We start from the raw sequence: 12521 nt of genomic DNA, 5'->3' as shown, positions 1-12521 counted from the left end.
GACCAGGAGTGGTAGCTCTCATAGCAAAAGCACTGTAAAAGGCACCAAAGGCTGGAGAATTGATAGGATCAGCTGTTCAACAGTCCAAATTGTACCCTGGGTAATGCGACACATAAAAGCTCCTCCCTACACCATTCTACTCCTAATAAATTGTGCAGTGTTGTATATGGAGGCTGAAGCAAGACAAAAACGTGATATGCACAGGTGATCAGCTCTTGTCAGGAAACACTTGCCTGGATTATCCTTGGCTTTCATAGATAGCAATGTTGTGGGTTATTCTCATTGTTTAGTGAAATAAGTCTCTTACATCTGTCACATTTTGACAGACAAGGCAACACCATGAGATTTCTTATCTAGCAAGCAACCGCTGCCTTAAATGCCGCAAGGGAACAAAAAGGTCTTGGGTCTTTAATGAAATTCCAGGCTTATGTAGCCATACAACAGAACAATTAATTGGGGGGGGGTGGGGGGGGGAGAAGATGCAGAAGCTACTGTTCACTCATTTTTAAATGGGCCAGAAGAGAGGAAACTGTAGGCTAGTATTTAGTTTAGTGACGTGCCTAAAGAGGAAGAGATACCATTTCAGATGGACATGATTTGAGAGTCTCTATGTAAAATAAGGCAATGTCCTATGCTATGGAAGGATCTTTATCAGTTACATACATTCTAATGAAGTCTAGGAGTCTCTCAAGAAAGGAAGTGAGATCTTTGAGGAACTGAAGTCAAATTATCTTGGGGGGGGGGGGAGGGCGGAATATGAACTGCTCACAACTAGTACAACAACATAGGATTCAAATAGCCTCAGACTGTTCTGGAAGAGGGAACCATAATGTACATATAGATGGCAATTTTGTCATACCATTACTGACTGGGTATACCTATTACATTTTTTGGGTAGTATTGAGCAAGTTAGGTGCAATCCATGTTATATATCAAGATATTCTGGCTGTCATGCTTTCCATCCCCCCACCCCCAAGGATTTTAATTATTCAGCATTCATACTGGCTGGCTAGTTGGAAAAGAGCATTCTCTCAGTGTTACACAGAGGCAGATAATGGGGAAGCTGGAGAGGTGGCAAGTGACAATGTTTGTCCTGCTCATATAGTGAGGAGCCTTGAACATAAGGATGAGTTGTTAGCACAAAAGAACAGTGGACATGAAGATAAACAGACCAGCTTAAAGCTTTGGCCTTCAAGAAATAGGTTTCCTTTAGTAACTGTAAGAAGGTACCAATAGATAAGCCATAATTATCTAGATGCAGGGTACTCCTTAAAATCAAAAGCTTGCTGAGTAAGTGGCCCAGGCCATATTGCTATTATGAAATGAAGTAAGTTTGTGCATGGTATTTCAAATGGGCAGTGTACTTAATTGTTATGTATAGAGGCAGTCAGACTGCTTGAATTCTTGCTAAATAGAATGTTAAAATGTCCTTTGACAAGCGAATCTACATTGACATGGCACCTTACCTGATTTGTCTATAATTGCATCTATTTCTTCAATTACATCAAAATAGGCTTCGTTGTTTGTGTACTTGACCACTGCTCTGCGCCAAGGAATGTTGGACAGCTGTCCAGTGGGAAGTGTTTCGCCCATATTGCTACTGCCTGAGAAAAAACAAACAAACACAAGCAATCCATTAGAAGAGGTTTGTTCCAGATCCCACAGCTATGCACCAAAATAAGATGAACCCAGGAACTACAAATTATAAACACCAGGATTTCCTTAATTGGATTATCCAGAGTCACATTTTCTGAGTCCTTTGTGACAGTGCTCTACTCTGCATTCTTTGCACCTCTAAATATTTGACTTGAGTCAGCAGGAGCTTTTAGGGTGCTAATAATGCAGCATTAGTGATTTAGGAGCCAAGGTCACTTAAGGCACATTTAAATATTTTACCTTCCCATAGTCAAAATTCAGATAGGAAAATGGTTCTTAACCTTGAACATGAAATATAGAATAATAGAAGTGGAGGACTGTAAGGGACATTGAGAGGTCATCTAGTCCAGTACCCTGCACTCAAGGCAGGACTAATAACTAGACCATTCCTGACAAGTGTTTGTCTAACCAGTTCTTAAAAACCTCCAATCACTGAGGGTATGTCTACACTACCCGCCAGATCGGTGGGCAGCGACTGATCCAGCGATCTAGTTTAGACGCGATAAATTGACCCCCGAGTGCTCGCCCGTCAGCTCCTGTACTCCACCACCGTAAGAGACACAGGCAGAGTTGACAGGGGAGCAACAGCAGTCGACTCACTGCAGTGAAGAAACCACGGTAAGTAGGTCTAAGTACATCAACTTCAGCTAAGTTACTTACGTAGCTGAAGTTGCGTAACTTAGATCGATCCCCCCCAGTGTAGATCAGGCCTGAGATTCCACAACCTCCCTAGGTAATTTGTTCCAGTACTTAACTACTCTGAGAGTTAGAAAGTTTTTCCTCAAGTCCAACCTAAACCTCCCTTACTGCAATTTAAATCCATTGCTTCTTGTCCTAGCCTCAGAGGTTAAACAAGAATAATTTTTCACCCTCCTCCTTGTAACAATCTTTTATGTACTTAAACTATTATGTCCATTCTCAGTCTTCCCTTCTCCAGACTAAACCAAATGTATTCAATCTTTCCTCATTGGTCATGTTTTCTAGACCTTTAATTATTTTTGTTGATCTTCTCTGGACTTTTAAATTACTCCACATCTTTCCTAAAATGTGGCACCCAGAACTAGGCAATAATACTCCAGTTAAGGCCTAATCAGTATGGAGTAGAGCAGAAGAATTACTTCTCATGTCCTGCTTACTACATCCCAGAATGATGTTTGCTTTTTTTGCAACAGTGGCAACAGTATTGACTCATATTTACCTTGTGATCCACTCTGACCCCCAGATCGCTTTTCAGAGTACTTCCTCCTAGGTAGTCATTTCTCATTTTGTATGTGTATAACTGATTGTTCCTTCCTAAGTGGAGTACTTGGCATTTGTCCTTATTGAATTTCATCCTGTTTACTTCAGACCATTTCTCCAGTTTTTGTCCAGATCATTTTGAATTTTAATCCCATCCTCCAAAACACCTGCAACCCCTCCCAGCTTGGTATCATCATGCTTTCTATATCATCTAAATCAGTGATGAAGATATTGAACAGAACTGAACCCAGGCCTAATCCCTGTGGGACCCCACTCGATATGCCCTTCCAGCTTGACTGAACAACTGATCACCGATATTCCCAGAGAGTAGTTAATTTTATTTAAAAAAACAACTTCAAAGCTAGTTATCTGTTTTAATCATACCTGTGATGGAATTGACAACAGAGCGCAGAATCGTGGGAGGTTTAATCAACTCTTTTAAGATATTTGATTCCGTTGCCAATGGAAAGCCATTGTCTAACATTTCTTCTAGAAGCTCATACACAATAACCACATTGTCCTTAATTGCAGTCTCAGAGCACTCTCCAAAATAATCCTAAACAAATCAAAGATTACAAAGGGAAAGGATTTTTATTCATATTAAAAACACTTTGTTTTATAAGCAAAACAAAACTTTAAACTACTCATAATACTAGCAAGGGCATTTCTGGACGTGTCTTGAATCACAGGATTATTATAGAGTCCAGTGCAAGTATGGGTACAGTCTCCGGTCATTGTTCAGTTCTCAGTTCAAGGAATACTCTGAATACACCACCATGTAGGTTCTTCAGTGCTATTCGTTTTATCTGTCAAGTAGCTTTAAGCTGCATATGGTAAGCTGTATTACAAAAATTACAATTGTAACTGGCAGTTTTATTACACCAGATGCATCAGTATAACATGAACAATACACAATCCTACCAAAAGGTGGAAGCTTCTGTAAATCAGTATTTGTTTTGTTTGACGTGTATGTTTACTGCAAGTTAATATCCACAAGTAAAGAAGCAAAGCAAACCTTTTGTGACTTTGTGCTTTATTAAGCATAACTTTGATTTAAAAAAAAAAAAAAGTGACCATAGATCACAAGGGGAATCAGATTATTGACAGAGAGGGTTTTGCTACTATTTTTTTTAAACTTGTGCAAGACACACACTTGGCCAATCTAAAAATTCAAAGAATTTATCAGTGACAGACCTGGAATGTATCTGCTACTCGGTGCAGGAATTCAATTACAAAGAGTGGTGGCACTTCTGTCTGTATGACAGACACAAAGAAGATTTTTTCCCGGTAGATGCTGATGAGGTAGTGGTGGGGCGTTGAGATGACAGGAGGCACATTCTCAACATCGGCTGCTTTCTCCTGAGCTTCAAAGAAATAATCACACACAGATTGGCTCACAACGCTCTTCCAGTGCTTCTCCAAGAATATATCACCAGAACAGTTTATAAGAAACAGACTGTGGATCATTTTCTGTTGGAGACACATTCACACATGTTATACAGATGGAAGTGGTTTGAAGGTTGACATTACCTCTCCTCCCACCTTCCCTTCACTCAAGTGTTGGCTTTGTACCAATATGCACTGTGAATTTAAGTTACCCATCATCTATTTTGCTTGACTGCAGTATTTGCTGCAATTCCTTTACTTAATAAAAGGAAATAACTTACTGTCCTTGTGAGTGCTACTGTAGTAAGTACCTAGGACTTTCTTTTTTTTTTTTAACTGAAGGCACCCACACTTTAAAGAATAGCTAAGCAAGTATTAAACCTATTTACCCTGTCCAGCAGCACAACTGTCAACTGATAAAAACATAATTGCATATTTAAGTGTAGTTTTAAGTTCAAACTTCAAAAAGTCAAAACAAAGCATCACAGAAATGTAAGACTGGAAAGGTCTTTAATAGGTCATCTAGTCCAGTCCCCTGCACTGAGGTAGGACTATATATAATCTAGACCATCCCTGACAGGTGTTTGTCTAAGCTGTTCTTAAAAACCTCTGATGACAGATTCCAAAACCTCTCTAGGTAATTTGTTCCAGTGCGTAACTACCCTAACAGGAAGCTTTTCCTAATGTCTAAACTAAATCTCCCTTGCTGGAATTTAAGCCCATTGCTTCTTGTCCTGTCCTCAGTGGCCAAGGAGAACAATTTATCTCCCTCCTCTTTATAATAACCTATTATGTACTTCAAAGCTATGCTCCCCTCAGTCTTTTCTTTGCCAGACTAAACAAACCCATTTCCCCCAGTATTTCCTGGTAGGTCAGGTTTTCTAGGCATTGAATCATTCCTGTTGATCTCCAAATTGTCCACATCTTTCCCAAAATGTGGTGGTGAGAACTGTACATAGTACGTCAGTTGAAACCTTATCAGTGCTAAGTAAGTAGAAGAATTTGTGTCTTGCTTACAACATAAACCTTGGTTCTTCTGTATCAAGTTTTACAAGGGTACTCTGTTGTGAAAAACCAGCACAGTTAATCTGTATCAGTTTCTAGGGCATAGGGGATGGAAAGAACAGCAGCTTCATATATGCAGGAAAAGCCATTGAAAAACAGTATTTTCATTAATCTGGGTGGCCTGGCCATCTCTTAATTGTAACCTCTTAATCCTTAAGAAACACAACTCAGCCACAAAAATATTTATATAGGCCTGAAACCTCCAGGTTTAGTGACTTACCCACAAAAAGCTTCCCCTCTGCCCCCTCCCCTCCCCACACATACCCAATGCTTGAGACTTGTCAGACTACTGGGAAAAGTGTTTAGTTCCAGACACTTTCTGCTGTTCTCAAAATTCGAGCACTTGCTCATTTTGTCGAGTTTCCAAGTTACTTGCAATGCTCTAACATGGCTTTTAGGTATTGACCAAAAAATGAAAGCAAAACAGGTTCATCCATCAAACTGGTCAGAAAAGATGCACAGTAGTTTTTAAGGTAAAAGCTGCAATGATACTAAAAAACACAAAACACCTGAACATTAACTTGTTGTTTGGCCTTTTTTAAAAGATCTACTTGCATCTGCACAATGGTAAGAGTGTGTATACCATGGTTTCTTTAGAGTTACTCTTATGCCAGAAGAGCTGCCTCCGCCTCCCCCACCCCCTCCACCCCCCAAACAAACAAAACAACAAACAAACCACAAGATGATGTTGTGGCATGTATAGACAAACACTCCTGTATCTGAAACACAGTTTGAAGAGATATGTTAAACAGCCACTATTTTTTATTTTAGAGAGAAACAAAGGTTACTATTCTGTAAGATTTATTTTACTGAGTAAAATAATTGAGTAAAAGTTGACTGATATTCCCATCTGAGGGGTGGCGGGGGAAGGGAAGTCAGCACAAAACCCCCTCAGCCTTGTAGCCAACACATTGGTCATGTCTTCACTAGGATTTTACTTTGACTTAGCTAACTGGAGTTAAAACACATATTTTTTCCTAGTCAAGATGCAAAGAGCAGCAGAAAAAGGCCACATCTTGTGGCCCTTATACAGGCTAAGAGTCCCATTGGCTCAAGATGGAACTTCAGAAGAGGATACTTAGTAATCATCTGTGGTACTTAGCTGCAGGAGAAGACACTAGAAATTAACAGGGTGGATAAAAAGGAATTAAAAAAAAATCAGATTTTTGTAATTTAAATTGGATTTTGATTATTTAAGTTTTTTTTTCTTTTAAAAAATAAACCTGTTTAAAATGAAATCTAAATATCTCATAACATATGTTAGGTCTAAATTTATAAATCTCAAACATTTAACATGAAATAACATGCTGAACCCCGTGCCTCTATCAAAAACTTTTTATTTCTAACTATTTCCTCGATTCTAACTTTTGAGGTCAAGCTGTACACATATGGCACAAAAGGTCAGCCTAAGTAACTTAGACTGTTTCATTTTCAAGATATTTAGGCGAGTAGGAACTTAAGCTCCAGTCACATAGCCATATGAGAAAAATGCCCCAAACTGACCTGAAATAATCAATTTAATTCAGTGACTACAGTTAATCCATTTAATAAATCAATTAGTTGTAAATGTGAAACATATTTTGATAAGAGAAGTTTATGTATCCAAAACATTTAAGGTTGTTTTGTTTAATAAAAATAAGTTGTATATGCCGTGTGTGTAATTAGATTCCAAGTTACCATCATAATGCTTCATGACATAAATCATGAGCAGAAAGTTAATTATCTAGTAAATAAAGAATTCTGCATCCCTTCCATACTAAAAATGTACTTTATTTTCAGATTCTTATTAATGAGCTATATTTTGTACCAAATCCTAGTGTAAAAGTTCTATTTAATTGTAACTCAACATATTTTAACAGTTATATGAGCCACTGAGAATGCATCCCTTTTCAAGAAAACAAGTATAAATGAAAAAGTTGATTAAAATCTGATTTCAATCAAGGCTTTCCCACTTGATGTATTACATTCCCTTGATTTAAATCAATCCATCCTGGAAATTAACACTATTGCAAGTCTCCATTGAACATACATTGGGTTTAATTCATCCAACGTTTAGTTTGTTACTAGAACAGGAATAGAATTTGAAAAAAAAAAAGTAGGAAACTTTTAAGATGAGTGAAGTGTTCTTAAACAAAGCAGCCTGGACATATCTGCTTTAATCCAGTTTGACTAACCTTGTCCTGAATTTAGCAGGCACTGCATATTAGACTTCGGCAAAGTCTCTCAAGATGACCACACAAATGTGGTAAGTCTAATCAACCACTGTCAGTATTGTTCCACACCAGCATAGGACACACACATGAAAGTAATCAGCTATGAAATCTAAGAATAGTTCTTACATGCATTTTAATATTAATACAATAGCCTATTTGTTAACAAAGCCAAACCCCAATTCACAGCAAACATAAACAAAGCTGCATAGGAGAGTTTCAATACAAGCAGCTCTGGATCTGGCTACAGAGATTAGAGTTCATCTCTACAAGGATTCAAAGCCCAATGTAGTCTAAACAGAGTCCCATGGACTGCAAAAGGTCTTTGGATCAGATGTCCAATCATAGAGCATTTTTAAACTCTAAAAGTGGTCTTGTTGTTAAAGCCCACAGATTCTATGGATCAACATGTGCAACATTTTTAACAAACATGCATCACTCACACTGAAATGCTGAGCTGCTAAACGTTGATTTGTTTAAATTCCGACCCTAGCAAATGCTCCTGGATCATCCTTCAAATGGATTGTCTCACTGCAGTTGTAGCTGAGGTAATAAACCCTGTTTAGGACCTTACAATTGCTAACTAGACTGGTGTTTATTTTGTTCCACAAAGACCGCTGAGTTTTAGGACAGCTTTTGCAAACATCTAAACTTACAATTTCTCTGACTTTCCAAAATAGCTTTACTATTTCAGTCCTAGCTTTAGAGTTCCCTTCAAAGGGACATTTTCTCTCCCAGCCCCTTACCCCAATATAGTGCTGGGGAGAGGTGCATAGGCAGTGGTAACCCCACACTCCTAGTCTGGAAGAACCACCCTGTCAATAAGATGGCAGTTTTGCCTCCCATTCAATCCTAGGCCTCTCTGCTATTACTGTCAACAAAGGAGATCTAATGGTGATGCGACACTTATCTACAACAAACTGGATTAAGACTCCCGGTTTATTTCACATAGGGCAGGGGTCTCAAACCGTTTTATTGGTGCCCCCTTTCACATCACAAGCCTCTGAGTGCAACTCCCCTTATAAATTAAAAACCACTACATTTAACACCATTATAAATGCTGGAGGCAAGTGGGATTTGGGGTGGAGGTTGATATCTCGCAACTCCCCCCATGTAATGACCTCACAACCCCTTGAGGGGTTCTGACCCCCAGTTTGAGAACCCCTGACATGGGCATTGAACAGCTGGTATTTTGATCATCATACGTTAAAAATAGTTTAGCAAATTATGTGCTTTCTTCATTAAATATTGACTGCATGGATCATTCAATTATTATTTTACTGTTTGCTATTTTAGAGCCTTAGTTAGTAGAAATTTACAATAGTCTCTAGTACAGCAGCCCTCAAACTGGGTCAGGACCTCATTTTAATGGGGTTGCCAGGGCCAGCATTAGATTTGCTGGGACCCAGGGCTTAAGCCCAAGCTCCATCCTTAAGCAGAGAGGTGGGGCTCGGGCTCCACATCCCCGGGGTCACATAGTAACTTTGTTGTCAGAAGGGGGCTGCGATGCATTGATGTTTGCGAGCCCCTACTCTAGTATACAAGTTTCATTAGGCCATGCAACCATTATTGAATTGCTGAACCCTCACCTCTAGTTATAGATCTGTCCTGAATCAGAGCTCAAGTTTTGCAAAGAAAAAGAGTCAGAATAGGCCTGCTCTACTTCGGAAAGTACTTCTTAACATCAGAACATAAGTGAAGCCACTAAAAAGCAAGACTGAATTATTCCTTACACCAACAGGTCAAGTGACACCAGTAGTCACAGTGCGGAGTATTTGTAGAACTGGGATATTTTGAGAGTAAAAGTTCCTGAATCAAAGCCTAGAAATTACACAGACAGCCACTCACCCCAACTAAGCACCCGAGTACCTCCACAGCAGTTCATGGATAACCTTCCCAAAGAGCGCTTTGTAAAACACTTGGCGATAGCAGTTAAAGGAGGTAGTAGAAAACTGCAATAGGTAAAGTGTTAAGAGGGTGTGCCTGGAAACAATTAGACTGCACAGATCTCCTAGATCTCTGCTTTCAGACCTTTATAGAGGAACAGACTGTGGACATTCATGGATGATTAACTTATGACAATAGCCCAGGGCAAGTCATGCTTATTTTAAAAAACTTGCAGCCTTCAATTGGTGGTATTGAAGGATCGTTTATGAGTAGGTTCATTTACTCCTTCCTCTCCAAGAGGCTACAGAGACTACCTGCTCATTTTTCGTCAAAAGCTCAACTATGTGGGATCCCACTGGGTTCTTTCTGGTCACCCTTCCTATTCCAAGGAAATGTGGAAACCCGAACCCCCTTCAGAAACTGAAGTGTTTTGTCCAATGTGTCTTCAATACGCTGATGATAGTTCTCAACTTTTGATCAAATCCAGATTCTACAGTTTCACTCTTTTCTTGTTGCCTGGCCACAAGAAAAATCTAGAGGAAAGTCTGAGGAAGTTCACGGGTCTGAAGTGGTGCTTATTGGTAAGGGAGTAAGAGGCGATCACTCAGGGTGCATGCTTATGCTTTGCTGGCATTATCTGCCCCCACATTTATTGAGTATAGTGTTAACTTTCTGGAAGGACACAAGGCATCATTGGCTGAGTTCAGCTACACTCAAAGCAGGAAACCAAGAGTTAAGGTACACATCACCACTCCGCCCTCTGCAGCTGGCACTAACCCCAGGGAAGGTTTCAGCAAGGGGTATGCCATAATAAGTACCCATGGATGACTAAAAATATGCTGGTTTGTCCTGTCTTCCACAGATTTGAATTACAGTGTTTATTTGCCCACAATCCAGCTGCAGTATCAGGACTAGCTATTGATTGGTGGGATTAGTAGGAACAGGTTGGCAGAGGTTTCACTAATAGGAAGAAAGATGCATGTGTAACTCTGGGGAACAAGTATGCTTCATTTCAGTGAGGAGGTCTGTGTTAGTAACAGAGCACAGGAGACTTCTCTAGGGATTGTCAGCAGTCTGGTGGCATGTATGCATATGGTCCCCACGGCTCAGTGAAGGGAAAGTGAAGACAATCTCAGAAGGAATCTTCAGGGGAAATGTGAAGAGGTGATAAACGGATGCAATCTTGCAAAGTGTTGTGGCAGGTGGAGGTAGCTCCTGTTTGCTAAACCTAACCTAAACCTATGTTTGCCTAAGCAAAAAAACCGTCGTGTTAGATTTTGCTCTACCATGCTCTGCTCCTAGTGTTCTGTGCCATCTTGAGACTAGAGTGCTAATATATTAGGTATAACCTGACGAAGGAAAAGTTAATGTTGTGTTTTGGGTGTGGGGTGTTCTTTAACTACAGTTCTTGGTATATGGAGGTTTGAGTATAGCTGAATTTGATGTTTGGGAAGCGCACCAGGCATCACCAGAGAACCTTAACTGTGTTATGAAGTTTGGGGGGGAATTTGATTTCCTTGTTAAAAAAAATTCTCTGCATCCTTGTGTTTCACAGCTTCTCGCTCCTTCACAGAGATTATGTGAGCCACAGAAATCACTGGCTCTATGTCAGCCTCTTCACTGCCCCCACCGCATGTCTGTGCTTGTCCAGCAGCTTGATTCCCCCTCCCCAGCCCTCTTCCCCAAGGGTTGAGAAGCTGGGGAAGAGAATGTAGAAACAGTGCAGGGACTGACATGGAGCCAATGAGGACATAGTTGAACCCCTTCTCCTTCCCCACAGCTCTTCTGAACTGTTCTGACCTGCCCTTTTCTCCTAGAAGAAGCAGCAGCAGCAGCAGCAGCAAGGGGAAGGCTATGCCTAGCATCCCTTCCCTATTACTGGAAGCATCATAGGAAAGGAAATTTTGGGTTCCTTCTCTTGATCAAGGACTAGTGGGAGGCAAGAGGAGGTCCTAAACTTCCTCCTTTGCCCTGGTTGCAGCCATGGGAGAAAATGTTGAATAAGGGGATGGAGAGAGGTAATTGTAGGATGGGGGTGGCGGCGGGGGGGGGGGGGGGGGAACAGCCCAGCTGACTCAATTTCCCTTCTCCTTCAAGTGTTTCACAGAAGGGGATGGTGACCCCCTTCCACTGGTTCTGCTCTGTTAGTGCTTCTGAGCTCCTGGAAACTAAAGGTCCCTTGGAAGATGATCCCTTATTCACTAAGGAATTGTAGAAAAAAGTTACATTTTTCAAAACCCAGTTTTTCCATCATAGCTTTAGTCACTGAACCAGGTTTTCCAAACAGTGTTTGGACGATCCCTTACATGTCAATAAGGGCTGTGGTCTCAGGTTCTGCTGGCTCCTCAGGGCACAGCCCTCAGCAGTGAAGGTCAGCAAAGACACAGAGTTCCCACCCATTCTCTGCACCGCTCCATCTCCTTCCACATCTCTTCTCACTGCTCCGACCCCCCACTCCACCACATTCCCTAGAGCTGCAACAAAACAGTCCAGAATCTGGAAGCGGTATGAGCAGCTCATGTTGTGGGGAAAGGACAGACACTGTGTCAATTAACCCCTTGACCAAGTGACCCAGAGACTTGCTCAGTCCTGCTGCTCAAGAAGCAAGTAAAGACCTGTGAGATGGAGAAACTTTCTTCAATTTACAGGTCACAAGAATGACTGGTCCAGCATCTCAGAAGTCAGCGATAGGGCTATAAGCTGCTCCCACCCAATCTTATGCTTTTAAGCACGAAAGCTGGTATTTTCACAGGAGCCTGAGAGTTAGGTTCCCCTCTTCTTCTGGAATGTGGGTGCTAAATTCCCTTAGCCTCCTTTGAAAATCCCACATTTCCTCTGAATGGTCAAGCCATCTGACAGCTAACTTGCTACCCATAGACAGTAAGGGAGAGAGCAGTGTTTTCTATCAGCAGAGGGTTCATCAACATGGCCAGCGAAGTCTCAGTTCCATCAGTGCTGATGAGTGGTTTATTGGAGGGATGTTAAGATCTGGCCAGATGTGGCCTTCTGATTTCATTTATGTCTCAGATCAGCATTAGGTTCTGTAAGGGCTCAGGTGAAGAAGCTCACAAAGCCTCT

At 40.8% G+C, this 12521-nt stretch overlaps 1 protein-coding gene across 2 annotated transcripts in view; it reads right to left on the bottom strand.

Moving 5' to 3' along the window:
- The window catches only part of AP3M1 (adaptor related protein complex 3 subunit mu 1), a 37208-nt gene that overhangs the window by 9778 nt on the left and 14909 nt on the right, over window positions 1-12521 (bottom strand). For both annotated transcript variants that reach the window (XM_030569516.1, XM_030569517.1), the window contains exons 2-4: window positions 4090-4365; window positions 3280-3451; window positions 1467-1604 (exon numbers count right to left, since the gene is read on the bottom strand). In XM_030569516.1, coding sequence (XP_030425376.1) covers window positions 1467-1604; window positions 3280-3451; window positions 4090-4362 — 583 coding nt within the window. In that variant the 5' untranslated portion in view covers window positions 4363-4365. The remainder of the gene's footprint in view (window positions 1-1466; window positions 1605-3279; window positions 3452-4089; window positions 4366-12521) is intronic.

Source organism: Gopherus evgoodei, chromosome 7, assembly GCF_007399415.2.
Source record: "Gopherus evgoodei ecotype Sinaloan lineage chromosome 7, rGopEvg1_v1.p, whole genome shotgun sequence".
NCBI classification, from domain to species: Eukaryota; Metazoa; Chordata; order Testudines; family Testudinidae; genus Gopherus; species Gopherus evgoodei.
This window is presented reverse-complemented; position numbering and strand designations above follow the sequence as displayed.